At 35.4% G+C, this 16,229-nt stretch overlaps 1 protein-coding gene across 6 annotated transcripts in view; it reads right to left on the bottom strand.

Annotated features, from left to right (window-relative positions):
* Positions 1-3,239: 3,239 nt before the first annotated feature.
* The window catches only part of PPP1R21 (protein phosphatase 1 regulatory subunit 21), a 30,445-nt gene continuing 17,455 nt past the window's right edge, over positions 3,240-16,229 (bottom strand). For 5 of the 6 annotated variants that reach the window (XM_035565208.2, XM_035565218.2, XM_035565228.2 and 2 more), the window contains 9 exons: positions 14,748-14,875; positions 14,247-14,399; positions 13,359-13,451; positions 12,349-12,582; positions 10,813-10,848; positions 9,501-9,617; positions 8,546-8,644; positions 6,163-6,291; positions 3,240-4,411 (listed from right to left, as the gene is read on the bottom strand). In XM_035565208.2, the coding sequence (XP_035421101.1) occupies positions 4,382-4,411; positions 6,163-6,291; positions 8,546-8,644; positions 9,501-9,617; positions 10,813-10,848; positions 12,349-12,582; positions 13,359-13,451; positions 14,247-14,399; positions 14,748-14,875 (1,019 nt within the window). In that variant the 3' untranslated portion in view covers positions 3,240-4,381. The remainder of the gene's footprint in view (positions 4,412-6,162; positions 6,292-8,545; positions 8,645-9,500; positions 9,618-10,812; positions 10,849-12,348; positions 12,583-13,358; positions 13,452-14,246; positions 14,400-14,747; positions 14,876-16,229) is intronic. The other variant, XM_035565245.2, reaches the window with a different exon arrangement.

The raw sequence follows: 16,229 nt of genomic DNA, 5'->3' as shown, positions 1-16,229 counted from the left end.
ATTGCTACAGGCAGTTATTAAATTAATTCAACATTTTATAATGCTAACAGTTTATATTGCTAACTATATTTATGCTGATCTCAATGTGATTTGCAGTATATTAACCTTTTTGTAAAATATTTACTGTTTTGACAAAAGTGAAACCTGTCAGTTCTTATGTGGCTAGAACCAAATACTATTGAATGGAAATAGAAAAGCACTCATTTGTAGACTTATTTTTAACTCTTTGCTCTACTAGTTTGCCTTCTATTTTTGCAACAAATTTCCATAAAAGTCCTTCCTGAGAATTCAAGCCAAAGTGCAAAAATTAGAGAAAAATTTGTCTCCTTCCCTTATTTAATAAATTCAGTTTTCACTTACCTCTATTGCTCCTAAAAAAACCTCACAAGTTTAGTATATTCACTGTTTAATTACCATGTATTCACCACATATAAATTAGTTATAGAAATATAGCATACTCATTTTGTTCCTTCTGTTTGAGATTTGGTGCTCGTTGGCTTGAAATGCTCATGACCACCTGGGCTAGACTGACAATCTAAGAGAAACTTGGCTTTGTGCCCTTGTTGGGACTGAACATAAACCAGACTTTCCAGATACTAAAAGAAAATCAGTGAAACTGATACCTCCTCTCCTCAGGTATTTGCTGTGACAGACATTGTATGCACTATACCTGATCTGAAAGTCTCTAAGTAGAAGGCACGTAAGGAGGTCCAGTACTACAGCTAATTCCTTATACCAGTGACTACAGTTGATGAAACTGCATTGAGTTCTCAGGTCAGATTTTTTCAACCTGGTAACTTCAGTAAAAAGTCTTCCTTAAATAAAGTGCTTTGCATTTACTCCTTCCAAAGGAATTAATGAATAACAACTGGTAGAGCTTAAAGTGACTGGAAATTCCACCCTGGACTCTTTAATTTTGTGGTTAAAACTCTTCCCAGCACCAACCTGTGTTGCTTATGGAAGACCATAAATAGTTTCAGCACCAGGCCTGGATTTCCACGGCTGCTTCATTGCATAAGACCTCATCAGTTTATGAGGCTTTTGACTTTGCCATGTGAATAAGTTAAAACCAGCGCATATAAGCTGATTTCTGTGGTTATCTCTGCCATTTTATACATTAAAAATTTAACTTTTTACATTGTTTTAGTGTTGTCAGCATAGCAGCTTGACATGCAAATTAAGCCCAACGAGAATCATACGCTTATTTCGCTGCTCAACCTGGGTATAGCAGCGCTGTATTTGTACTGAAAGTTTGTGGAAGAACCCCAGTGATTCAGAATTAGCATTGATGTGGTTGAGGCTGCCTACACATACAACAAAGGCAAACAATGAGAAATTGCCCCTAGGCAAGTTTCCATGTGGCAGATTTCATAACCCAAATACATCTTGGTTTCTAAAGGTCTCCAGAAGCTCTCTTCTGTCCCCATCTGTCATTAAGCTAGCAGTTCTGCAGATGGGTGTAGTTAAAACAAGTTTCTAATTCTCATAATTCAAATTTAAAAAAGAAAGTATTCAAGAATTAGGGCAAACAGAGCCTCTTTTAAATTAGCATTGATTTAAGTCACTGCTGAGTAATAGTGCAAATAGTAACCAAAGCAAAAAACGCACGACAAGTTTTTGTTTGTTTTTAAATAGAGTAGCATCTAGCTTTTGTAGGAAGGAGCAATTAGCTGTTATGTGTTTTTACTGTAATAAACTCCATTTTTATCATGAGCCTGCTGTTGCTAAGATAGTAGTTTCAAATTACCTTTACATACTGCACTAAAGAACAACAAGTTTGCCCAGTTTATATGGCCAGATGATTTTCCAAAGTTTAATACACTGTTGTATTTATATAATAAAAAGGGTTTATTTGGCTCAACCAATCCAGAAAATAGTAATATCATAGGTGCTATGCGGTTATAAAGTTGATTTTCTCTCCTGTTCACAACTGATCCCTTGGATGTCTCAGCAAATCCCCTCTTTGAAGGTATGGGGAGCGTAGTTGAACAGTGACTGGCTCCTGCTGTGCCTGAAGTCAGCATCAAGGAACCATGCTGGGTCAAAGACCCCTCCCCACAAAAAAGTTCAACTCAAGTCAGTGATGGAAGCTGGAGTGGAAACAGCAACAGGATTACAAGTACAAAAGGAGAAAGTGAAGCTAGCTTGGTAAAAAGGAAAAACACCCTGTAAAAATAGCAAATACATTTCAGCAAGCAAGGGAGTGAAGTGTTTCAGTTCTAATACAGATGCTGCTCTTGAGTGCTACCAGACCACATCTAGTTGTGATCTAGGTCTGATGTTTCTGGCACCCATATCACTGAAGCACTAAGCTGTTTAATATTGAATCCAAAGGAATTAGCAAGACATTGTGAACACCATTTAAATATTAGTTATTTTAAATCAGTTATCAGTGGTTAAATCACAGATGGATATTTATATAAGTAACAAAATCATTAAATATGAATGTGGTAACACTGGGACAACTTCTGATTTCCACCTAACAATACTGTTTTACAAGTTAATATTTTGGCCTTATTTCAATATTAGTACAGTTTCCAATTTGTGTTCCCATAATACACAGGCCATTTTGTATAGACAAAATAGTTCAAATTCATATTTGTTGAAAACTTTGTCTCTAAGATTAATTCTCTACTGCAATGCTTAAAAGAGCATTCAGCTTTTTAATAGCAGAACGGTTCAATTACAGTATAGGTGTTAAACATCTATAGTTATAGATATTCAGAAGCTGATTCAGAACTAACTAGTTAGCAGATAAGTACATGTGAGTTGGGTAGTTTCAATAGTAACTTGCATTGCAGCATTAGAAGCTGAAACTTTTAATATACTGTATGGCTTTGGCTGGGATAGCGTTAGTTTTCTTCTGATGCTGTGTTTAGCATTTTTGATGAAAATAAGAGTGATAACACTGGTTTTGGTTGCAAAAACAGCTGAGGATAACATATTTAACTTTCTATTAAGCCCTGAAACAATCTTCAAAGCATATTTTTACTTATGTCTTTTTCTGAATGTATTCACTGTAAGTAGTAGCATCAGTAAGAAGTTCATCAATTTGATTCATAAAATTAAAGATAACTAAATTAGTACCTTAACTGACAGATCGAATTCCTCAGAGAAGGCAGCTTCAAAAAAAAAAATCTGGCAGAAAGCAGTTAGCTTCCAACCCTATTTAAAACACTTAAAGCTATCTGCTTTGGCATGTGGCTTATGGCATAGCCAGAATTAAGAAAGAGTCACACTGTTTTTGTCTAGTTGATTTTATTGTTGCATATTAATAACACCGACACAGTTGATATCAGAGTGAACCCTTATGGGACAAGTGCCATAATGCAATTTATGAAACAGAAGATCAGTGTAAAGTGTGAGCAGCACAGCATCTGTTTTAAAAAAAGTCAATGCCATGAAAACTTTTGGTATTGGACTTCACTTAAAAAAAATTAGGAAAGGCCTAAAGTTCACAAACTTCCCAAAACACAAGAAAAGCCATGTGCATATCCCCAGTCAATCTATCAGGATTTAATTCCATGAAAGACTTTTTCCAAATTCAGTGTTTAAATTTTCTATGTATTTCATATTCGTTACCATAAGAGAGCACAGTAAGCTGTTCTATTCTACACACAATTTGCCCCAAAAGAGTGAAGGAATATACGATCACATTGTCCTCTAAATTTAAACAGCTATTTCAACCAGTACATATACATGTAAACAAAATGCCTAAATAAGGGCTTAAAAACAATTTCATAGAAGTATCCCAGTTCAGCTATTTGTGCTCTTTATTTCAAAAATTCAAAGTGCCAAATACAAGCAGAAAGTTTGAACTATTGCAATCTAAATTAAGAATGATCCCATTTGCTTGTGTGATTTTATAGAAATCATTTAAAGCCACAATTCCAATTAATTCAAAAGGGCTGAGAACAGGAATACATTTACAGTAGCTGCACAGCTTACATGGCCAAATTCTCAAAAATAACTTCTAAACTTAACAAGTAACTGAATGTACATGTGTTGACAGTTTAACATAACTCAAGAATAGACAACTACTGTACTGATACCAAATTTGTTAATGCATAATCTATTTGAAAAATATACAAAAGCTGTAGTTATTACATGAAATTAAAACCCAGTTTTAAAAAGTGCACAGTAAAAACTGAAGGTAATTACTATATAAATTATCCACAGAGTGTATGCATCCCGGTTTAGATACAACAACATGAAGTTCTGTTAGAAATTCTAAGTATTTTAAAGCCATTTACAGCACCAATCCCATTTTTACTAGATCAAATACCACCCCTGCCTGCTGCAACAAGCAGGAACTGGACAATGAATGTTCAATATCTGCATTCTGTTCAGCAGCAGCCTCCATGGACAGTTGAGCCAGGAACTATCGATTTTTGTTCTTTTTAGAGTTTCCCTGCAACAAGAAGAAAACAGTGAATACAGTATATAGTTCAGATAAGAATAGTATACAGACAACATATAAAACCCGAGGTCTAATAGTTTATAGCTACGGCAAGCAAGGAAGCACCGTAAGACTGGGAATAAACAGTCCAGTGTTAATAATGGAAGCCTGCAACTGCTTGCTTTGAAAATCCCTCTCTCCTTACAGGCATAATAGAGGAAAAATGCACCAGAGCTTTCAAACAAGTACAACAGTACCTTACTTTAATTGAAACCTATGGAAAATGAGACATTTGATTTATGTCCCACAACATTCAGTTATATTAGCACCATTAACATTGTAAGGACACCGAGGGCAAGTTAAATCATAATTTGTCCTTCAGTGATATTTCAAGTATATAAGCCTTATACGATAATTGCCTCAAATTAAATTGATTCTCCATCCTAACATTTTGTTCCAAAACAAATTTGACTTCAGCTTAGTCTACACAGAGTATTCTTAGCTTAGAAAAGGATTTATTTCGCAACAACCACATTACATTTGACTTTCAGCAATTCCACAATGCAAACATACAGCTTAAAAATTTTGTACAGTAGTACAAAAGTACAGTAGTACTTGCTGGTAATTCTCTGTTTTCTTATTTCCTTAGGATAACATTTGTTTTTCTAATGGCTTAATTCAGTTGAAATGAAAGTGATGCAGTTTGGTTTCTACATTTGATAGCATCCAAAATGCAAAAAAGTGTATCTACTGTTATGACATTATGACGTACTTCCTTACAGACAGAGTACCCCTTCAAGTTTTAAAATTATGACAGGTTAAAAATTCCACCAAACATTTTATAAAAACATGAAGTGATATGGTCAGTATATAGAGCTTCCTTCTAGAAGCAACAAGGCCTTATATACAAAAAAAAGTAACCTTAAAGAGCACAATGTCAAGCCAAAATGCTCAAACATCTGAAGGAAAACGTGGAGGAAGTCTACATATAAAAATCACTGTCATGGGGTGTCTAATCAAAACATAGATCTTCACGCACACATCTCAGTGAAACCTGCTTCCATGCATTCCACAATTAATTCCACAAATAATCCCGCATTATTTGTTTCACAGCCAAACGAGTGAAGGATAACGACCTTCACAATATACATTTCTTTTTCCAAGCAAGGAGTTTATCCATTTACCAGAAGCAAGTTTTTCTACTTTATGATGAAAATTATAGTAGCCTGCTGTTGAACAGTCAGTGCTTAAACTACGGTATATCCTACCCTGAAGGTTCTAGGAAGAAATGTATGTGTGACTTTTGAGAAAGTTCACAGAAGAATTTAAGTGGCAACTTTTTCACTCCCACATGAAAAAAACAGACCAACTAGAATATGGAAATAAAGCAGAGGAAAAAGAACAATTGCCAGGACAGGAGCACAGGGCATTATCATAAACATCCTATATCATTAGATGGTATTGCAAATAGTTTCATTTTCACCAGATTAAAAAAAAGTGCTGATCTTTCACAGGGTACACTTTAAATGTGTACGCTCTGAAGCGGTGATATACAGTGCCTGCTCTTTCACACATGTACATTTCCAAAAATATTTTCTTTCCGGAAATATGCACGACCAGGTTTGGAGTTTTCTTTCCAGTTGGCCAAGAGTAAGAACTACAGCTTGTCGATAGATTTGTGAAAGGGTATTACCACAGGCATGCCAAATGCAACCCACAGAACTCCACTAGCCAGTGTCTACTGTCAACACTTGACAACTTACCTTACTAGTCATTTTTAGTGTATCAATTTCGTCCCTTTGTTTAGTTAAGGTCTCATTCATACTGCATAGATGGTCACTCATCATACTTAACTGATCCTCATAGCTTCTCTTTGTTGTCATCAATTCATCCTATTAGGAGAAAAAACAGAAAAAAGTCCACAACTTGAAGCCTTTGATCAATATTAGAAAATGTCTGCTTTGCCAGTTGTCACTATCTCCACTTAGTAATCTACACTTTTGATGCTAGATATGTGCAATTAATATGCGCACTTAAACCACTGAAATTACATAAATGAATCACAAATTGCAATTAAACCATTGAAAAATAACACTTGACAAAAAAAGTCAGTAGTTACTTCCTTTCACCTCAAGATTTATGCACGGTCTTTCCCCTGTAATTTTGTTTAGTTTCCTTTATGTTTTTTTCAGCTTTGTATAGCTTACATAAAAGCTGAACAGCTAGATTTTCCAGCATCGCTTCCAACCAAGACACAGGTAAAATCTTTAGGATTAGAATACTGCCTGTACATGAACACATGCAGCACATGAAACTGAAGGCATCAGCAACTCACGTGCAGTTGCAGAGCGATCTTTCTGGCCTTAAAAACATAGGAGGATACTGTGCATTACTAGAACACACCAATGAATGGATACAGACTCTTTAGGAGGGACAGGATGGGAAGCCAAAGAATCACGCTATGTGAAAGAGTGGTTAAAACACAGTTAAGATCTTATAAGCAGGAATCGCACAATAACAAGGGTAATGCGGTAGGCATCTGATACAAGTACTTAATCTCACTACCAAGACCCTAATCCTCATGAGGAATTTTAACCACGCTGCTATCTCCTGGAAGGAGAAGGTGGGATGCTTGCAATTCAGGAGTTTTTAGTGTTGTAAAGGATTTCCTGATACCAGCGATCAACAGACATAAGAAAGGCTCTCTGCTGAACCTGTTACTCAGAAGTAAGGAAAAGCTGGTCGGGGATGTGAATGCCAGCGGTAGCTCTGGCTGCAGCAACCATGAATTAGTGGAATTTAAGATCCAGAGAGAAGCAAGCAAGATGAATAGTAGAATTACAGCAACCTTAGACAAAATCTACTTTTCTGAATTCCTTCTCAAGGTTTGCTGGGCAAGGTTCATGGGAGAACTGCCCTGGAAGTGATAGTTAATAGGGCCAAGAGGAGTTGAATGATCAAGGACAACCTCCTCAGAGCAAAGAACAGACCGATGCTTCGGAAGCTGAGGAACTGTGGGAGAAGGCCAACAAGGATGTCCTGACTCAACAACTTGATCCAAATGGTATCTGCTCTGACCCAGGAGTAGGCCAGATTGCTTTCAAAGAATTTGTTAGATTGGAAAGGTCCAAAAATAAGATTCACCGTTATACAGACTACTAAACATTATCAGTGGTGTGCCTACTTTTTTTTTTGATGATGATATAATTGGAGATTAACATCTCATGCTACGTTGGATATTAATTGTGGAATTGGCTAAAGGAACAAATCAAGACAGCACTTTTGGTTCATGAACAGTTCTTTCAAACGCCTATCATTCGTATTCATTGTATTTTAGGCACTCACCATCTCAGGCTGGTGAACAATAAAGATACGAACTAAATATGAAGAAAAGTGAAGAATTTGTGAGATGAATTATAATAATTTTCTTTCACTATTGCCTCCTTTCTCAGTGGTGTGGAGGGGAAGGACAAAAGGCTAAGTTCACAAGCAATCTGCTGTAACAGTTTATCATCTTATTGTTAACAACAACAACAAGTTAAAGATTACCTCGCTTAATATTAAGATATCCACCCACAAAAAATGACAGAGGCTTTTCTAAGATTTTCAGTCCCAGGTGCTACAGTGGATTAAGGATTCTATGTTTCATCTAGGAGACTGCACTTTCATCATTTTCCTAGTCCTGTTTAAGTTAAATGAACTAATATGGAATCAGCCTCGCCAGTATCACACTTAATAATGTAAGGAGTAGAAGACACTAGGAGAGGAAAAAATGGATGCAAGTACTGCCCGTACATTAATTAACCCTCCCCTCACAGAGGGAAACGAGACACTGAAATATGCCATACAACTCTGCATTTAGACATACAGAAAACACATTTTGATAAAAGGGCCTTGACATCAAATGTGCTAAAACACAGGCTTGGCTACCACCACCTTTTCTTTGCAAGGATATTTCACTTCAACTTTATACGTGGATTTGAAGTGTATTACTTCTTTTCTCTACATACCATTAGTTTTTACATCTCTTACTAAGAACCTAGAAGAGGCAGGACCATGCTTGGTGGTCTTTTTCTCCTTCACCTTCCTCTTACACACAATTAACTATACAAATACATCTATTACGTCATTTAATATTTTACTTGCCTGTAATCTACTGATGTTTTGACTAGCTAGTTTCAATTCTTCCATGAGTGATTCCTTGGACTTCTCCGCTAAAGACAGTCGTTTGGCAAGTGCTCGACACTGTCAATTCAAGCAGGATAAGGAGGGTAGAAGGGAAGAAAGTTAGCTCTACAGTATTGTCTTGTGTCATCTTTAACTGAATGCTTTGAATGTTTCCATCTTTCTGGAAACCTTACATATTTGGATATTAATCAGAATCTGTGTACATTTTTTAATACAAAGATAACTAAATAGTTAACATTAAACTTTTTTTAATTTTACAGAATTACTATATTACCACTTGTCTAAACTTTATTTTTATCACATTATTGCTAGGAAAATATTTCATAAAAAAACACAACTCACTTCATACATTGCTCAAGTATCATAGAAAGATGGTTTACTATGTCATCTACTATTAAAAAACTAATTTTAAGATGTTTTGGTTAATTCTACAAATCAAAACAGCCACTATGTTCAAGAAGAATTACTTAATGATTTGAAAAGAAAAGAGGAATCTAAAGAGACTATGAATTATTTTGTTAATTCTTAATTTTAAGTACAGCTTCTCAGGAGAGTTATCTTTATCACTTCATTATATGTTCAAGTATTTTTTTTTAAATGATATCAGCATTATTTTAAGATGAAGTCAAAAATAGCCTGGTAACTAATACCAGCCATTTCACCTTATAGGAGCAGACCAATACATGATACACATTGTAATCCTTAATGCAACAAAGAAAACACTAATAAAAGCCTTTTTTTTTTTTTAAAAAAAAAGTCTGTCTATACTATCCATTGTTACGCATACAAGACCACAGATGAAAACGTATTCCAGGAACAAATTTTTCTCAGATATGATGTACTATATATTTAACACTTGTTTATGGAAAATTCAAAAAGCAATTTTCAGTACAAACACTGCCTGTATGCTCACCTCAGCATGAAAGTGTACTGATTTGCTGTCAGCAAGCTGTAGATGAGATGTAAGTTCTGCTATCCTTGCCATATAATGTTTTTTTATTAAGTCTTCACGAGACTCAACATCTGGAGCCTGGTAAATCAAAAATTGAAACAGACATAATTAAGTTTAATAGACTGAATACTTCACAGTGCATCGCAACATAGTCTTCTCTACTGACTTCTTCCCTCCTGATGCCCAATATATCCAAAAGCATTAAATTCCCCAAACCACAAAAGACAAATTAGAGGTCAGATCAACTGACAATGCCTACTTAGTGTCGTATTTCCTCTAAGGACAACGTAATGTCCGAGGATGCAAGAGGTTTGCTTGATTTAACATACCAAGTCTCCGACGAAGATAAAAAACACTGCAGAAGTAAACTCACTCTACCACCTTAAAAAAAAATACTAAGCACTTACTGTTTTTTCCCAGCAAGGAAGAATTCATCCACATAACTAAGTTTCAGAAGCTCACAAACTCTCAGAATGGTGCATGTTCCAGAAGTTCATTTAGACACGAAGGTGGTTTTTTTTTGTGTGTGTGTTTTTTTTGGTGAAGTGGTGGTTTATAACTCAGGAGCAGCTTTCATATGATTTCTCAATACCTCCAAGTTCAGTACTATGCAGCAGCTTTTAAGAACTGGTATCAGTTATTACCTGACTCCCACCCCCATTTTAATCGTTCCTTCAGGGAAAAAAAAAAACAAGATGGAGCAAACTAAACTACATGGCAGTTCCCTGCAGGAGCAGAAAGCCAAAGCACTGAATCTTACTCTCAAGTTCTTGCTGTGGCAAGCGTTATGCTATAGCAGTGCTAAAGGAAGAGTTAGTATTTGGTCTGACAGCTAGCCCTATGTTTCTTTCAGTATAACCTCTGGTTTGGGATAGCCTGCTAAACACCGATGCTACAGCCAATGACTTTTCCTAAACCACTCCCAGCTTAAGCCCCTTCTCAGGAAATTAAGAATTGAGGCCTGGAATCCACTTAGGGTTCCTAAGGAAAGCATTGATCTCTGTACTCTTACTGAAACTACAGAGAACTGACCTAGACTACAGCTCCTACTGTTCCAGGCCACTTACACAAATAAAAGCTATGGTTCACTCTACAGAACAAAAAAATATATACATGCTCTCAGAAGCTTGAAGATATGGTACACAGACTACCTGAGTGATTCATGCCATTATTTTACGTTATTCTTGATATTTAATTACACCTTTGGAATAAGGTTAACAATTAACTTTAAATATTTACCATATATAATTGGATAACATTCAAAATGGATTACCTTCTCATTATCAGTAGTTATAGTCAACATCCCAACCTAAAACATTGAAGAAAATACATATGAAGTGAGGATTGCAGAAATAGGTACCTGTCATAAAAGGACTTTAATAAAACAATCTTGAAACAGTTAAAATTAAATTTAAGAATTTCCACATGTAACATAAAATAAACCACAATATACAGGAATGCCTTGAACAGAATTAAAGGTGACACCAATTCTCCAAGTATTAAGTATCCCTTATCTCAGGACGTACACATGGAATGAGCAATGAAAACAACAAGACGCAGCTAGCTTATCTGATTATGCAACTACTTGCATCATACGCACATGAAAAAGCAATATTTCAATGTACTAAGGTGTCTAAATTACACAAGAAAAAGGAAATCTAAGAAAAAGGAAAAAAGGAAAAGGAAATTTCAAGAGAAAGGAAATTTATCTTGGATTTTTTGAGTACCTGATGAATTCCTTTCTTTGCAGTTTGACTAATAAATTTCATTGACAGCTTAGTGTAAAGCCCTGACAGAACTCTAGCCAAGGGATGTATGTGATTAACTAGTTTAATGTAAGAATATTTTCATACGGAGTCAGATTTTTTTTTTCCTGACCCGAACAGGACTATATAGATTTGCGTCTACGAACAATATTTTTGTTATGCTGACCTATCATTCACATCAAGCACTGTGGCTAGAAAAAAATCTCCTCAAACTCCTAAAGGATAAAATATAAGATCAAAAACTTAACACGTCGGTTTACTTCAAAACAGGTAATTCCAAAACTGGTTGGACTTGATGATGTTAAAGGCCTTTTCCAACCTAAGTGATTCTACAGAAAACAACCCACTGGTCTTTTTTTATCCTGGAGCAGGAAAGCAGTGAAGAAAAAAAACACAAATTCTATTGAATGCTCATCTTAATAGATTATTTCATGTCTTACAGACGGCAGCCCTGTTAATACCACTGCGGAAGCAGCAACTCAGAGGAAAGGGCAACCCTTTTAAAATATTCATAATAAACAGCAAAAAGCTATTTACCAACACAGAAAAAACAACACACAATGCATGCCATATCCAAAAGCAATCGATGAACCCAAGATGTATGAACCTATGCAGGTTGTGTAAAATTAATGATCCAGAGAATACTGGAAACTTGAATGACTTCAAGTTAACTTTAAGTTATACTACATGGACCTGTAGTAAGTCTTTCAGCTCTTTTAAAAATACTAGTTACCTACTTCTGATTGCTTTAACATATCTATAATATGTTAATACCTATCATTTCCCCCTCAGTCACAGAAATACAGAACCACAAGAATGCCTCTATTATACTAAATAGCAAAGAAAGTCTCAAAAGCCAAGAAATGCCAAAATCTGAACAAAGTATCAGCAAGCCACTTCGCAAACATAATGAACCCAAGCATGACTGCATGATTTCAACACCAAACAACTTTCATTATTAATGTTTCACTGATCAAATAGTACTTAGTACTACTACCAACTAAAATGTATTTTTCACCCATTGAAGGAAAAAAGTCACTTACCAGACTAGTACTTTTAATAGGTTCCCTCTGACTCTTTTCTGTTGTTTCCTCCTTTTGTTCAGTTACATTTGGCAAAACAGAACGTTCTTGTACAGTTTCAGCTAAATATCCAGTAAGAGAGTTCTTCAGTTTTTGGTTTTCTTTCTCTAGTTTTATTTTAGCTAGCTGGGCCTCCAACATCCAGTGTTCTTTTTCTTGTTCAAGTTTTGCAATTTTTTCTAAACTCTGCTGGACCTTTAGGATGGAAGTTCACAGTTCACATTAACGAACGCAGAAAAAACACGGCCCAGGAGTCGTTTAAAGAGAGAATTATTTCAAATCATAACACAAATGAGCTAGTGAATAACAAAGCAGTAGGCTGCTTTCTGTAGGTTGAACTGTGATCATCTATGACATGCACAAACACCCCCCAACTTGTCCAAATAAGAAAAGCTATGGAACAGCATGTAACCTTTCACTCCACACATTTCTATTCAACATCAGCTCATCTCAAATAATAGACTCTGAACATGGGCCACTACAAAAAACACAAGTCTTTTTCTTTTACAAAAGTTCAAGGACACTAACACAAGAACAGCCTGAACATTCAAGCTAGTAAGAGAAGTTTTAGTCAGTACTTCAAATTAGCAAGTCCCACTCATAAAGAGGTGGGCAGACCGTCTAAGGCCTTTTAAATACCATTTAGTCTCCCTCTGCCTTATCTTCCAGAAAAGGAAAAACACACACTTCAAGAATGATAGAACTGTAATCTATTAATATACTGATAAATCGTTGTTAACCAGTGCATAGTCAAAAAACACTCAAGACAGTACATAAAATTAGAAATGAATATTCCAGTTTGCACTGATCTTTTACTCTCAAAATGATCAGTGAGACATCTGTAGTTATTTTATGACTCAGTATGTGTTTTCATGTACAAACAACCACATACACACATATGTAGACTATTCAATACTACTTTCCTTTACAACATTTATTATTAGACATCAGTACAATTTATACCAGAATACCTGTTGTGCAAGACCTTCTCTACTTTCCGTGGAACTCAGAAGAACTCTGCGATTGGCTAAAGCCTCTTCATAAGGCACTGAATCTGCACAAGGCTGTGAAAGGATAGAAAACATGTTTCACAATAGATCAGAGTAAGTATTCTACATTTATTTTCTTATTGCCCTTCTTACTTTACTAGAGGGAAGAAAAGTATTTTCTAAATATTTATACCAGACAGTAGAAACAATGGTTCAAAATCAAAGAAAACTATTGCCTTCCTTCCCCAAAAATGCATACAAAGTTCTCTGAGCACCTTTTACTTGTGTGCTACTTGGTGATCAAATGTATCTGAGGTCCACTTAGGTATCACAACATAAGGGTTCTCAATAAATCACTTCACCATGAAGTACATCGTAACTTATTTTTTAACTATAATGGGAACAGCAGGGAGATCTGGTGGTATTCAGTCTTTTGGTTCAGGATATTTTCTCTATACCTACTTTTCAGCTGTTTTTTAGTTTTGTTTATTTTTGTTGTTTTCCTTTTTTTGATCTCCCACTGTCTTCCAGTGAATACAAGTATAAAAATGATGTCACTCACTCCATATTCTTGGTGAATATGGGAGGAAGTTTAAATAAGTAGTTATCAGTCTCAGAGTCTTAGTGCAGATACTACTTTTGGAACTGGTTAACAACAGAATCAACACATACTGTCAATTTTGAGAACAACTATGATCTAATCACTTCAATAGTATTACTGCTGTATAAATCCCATTCTCCTCAGCCAAAAACTCTCCTTGAGAAAAATCCATTCCAAATACTGGAAACCAATGGTCTGTATTCTCTTTGACATAATTGAATAGCAACTAAATTATGCTTTCCCTGTGCAAGCATGCTAACTGAACCAACCTTCTTCAAAGACTTCATGTAAGCAACTGCCTTTTTCTTGTACTGCAACATACACTCAGCTGAAAGAGGGCTGATGAACTCTGTTCCTCCTTTTGGGCCATAGCTTAACAAAGCAGTGAAATGATCCAAGTTGTTGCTAAAGAACGAGGCAATCTAGACATAAAGAGAAGTCACTTTTCGAATTAAGTTGAACAGAATGACTTAGAGAAAAAACTCATTCATGAGAAAGACAGCATTTAGTGAAACTGAACTTCACAAGAAGAAATTTAAAGAAGCTACAGGCTCTTCCACATAGCTTGGACCTTACTAACCATCCTCTTTACAATATCTACTCTTATTACACATAGTTTCTAAACATATGTCCTGAAAGTACCTTTCATTAAGCCTGTACCATATAGTTAATAGTATCAGAGGTACAACCAGATTTCTCTAATAAAATTTTTATTTTATTAAAAAAACGCTCAAGTTACAGCATTATATTAAGACAAAAGTTTCCATTACCTTGCCCATTCCATTTGTTAAAGACACAACAGAGGACAAAATACAGTCATTTGTAGTTATGAGTTTCTGTGTGACAGTTGGAATGTCTTGTTCTAATGTAGCTTTCTGACTGTAGTGCTTGGAAATGTCTAGAAAGAGAAAAACACTTATGTCAATTATGTTTTTGTCTATTCAAGCAACCATCTCCAAATTCAGCTAATGACCTTGGGTTTTGAAAAATTTTCCCCTCTTTAAGTGAGTTGTACAAGTGTTTACTTTGGATGCTTCTAGTTTTTCAGTAGACTGCCTTACACAACTGTTTAAGACCAGAGGGAACAGTTACGTCTGTTACAGAAGGCAGAATAAAGGGGTATATTTGTGTTCTGCATCCCCAAAATCACAACTATACAGAGGAGCCAAACTCCCACTGAACATGGCATTTGATTTCCAAAGCGTACTTCCCACTTCCACATATTTACATCAGGGCATTAAAGATATAATTACTAATAATGTTCAGTATCTGAGTCTTAAGCTTACATGACTTAGAAGGGTAGGGTATTTTAATTCTGTCAGAGCAAACCTAGAAGTCTATTAAAAATTCAGAATATCTCTTCCTATAATCTGAAGCTCTTTTAGGTAAAATTAACAGAAGAGTCTTCTGAGAGAGAAAAACAAAAACAAATCCACTACACACATTTTTTTGAAAGTAATTTACACAGAAATATTAGCTTCCATACTCTAATAAATTTCAACAATATCAAAATAAAAAACTCAAGTATTTATCATGTAAAACAGACGTTCTCAATCATGGTGTAGTTAAAATGAACAAGCATTTCACAAGTAAACATTTCACAGCTATTTTACAATCAAGTACTTTTGCTACAAAAGGGAGAAATCCCAGGTCATCAGCACCAGAAATTTTAACTTGAGGCAAGTTTAAGCAATTGGAGAACTGTTTGAGTTATAAAAGGAGGGTAAAGAGAAACTACAAATCAAGAATTCTCGAGTATGTGAGCATGAGACATTGCATATATCTCTACTGCTAACTACAGAGTTCTGAAAACCTCAGTACTTTTTCTGTCTTCTTTATTTTTATTAAGTTGTATTGAGATTACATTACAGCAACTATACCTAGAGTATGTATCAAAAAACTTATCTATGCTACAATACTCTCTGGCATAGTAGTACCTCATGTTGTTTGAGGTCTCTACAAGTCTCAAGTCTACAAGTCTCTAATATTACCAATTTTTTAAAACAGGACCCTGTAAAATGGGTCAGTGCTACTGACATTACTGCTAACTGACTGAACAAAAACATACATTTTGTTTAAAATAAGACCTTAATGTTTATACAGCTGACTGGTATCAAAACAATTCAACTATACTAATTACTCTCCCTACAAACAGCTACATAGTACAGAAGCTATTGGATATATGAATTTGCATGGACTAAACATATGTTTTAAAACTCCCTGAGAATTAACCAAACAGCACTCCACTAAAA

The sequence above is a fragment of the Cygnus atratus genome, chromosome 3 (genome assembly GCF_013377495.2).
Source record: "Cygnus atratus isolate AKBS03 ecotype Queensland, Australia chromosome 3, CAtr_DNAZoo_HiC_assembly, whole genome shotgun sequence".
Taxonomy (NCBI): Eukaryota; Metazoa; Chordata; class Aves; order Anseriformes; family Anatidae; genus Cygnus; species Cygnus atratus.
This window is presented reverse-complemented; position numbering and strand designations above follow the sequence as displayed.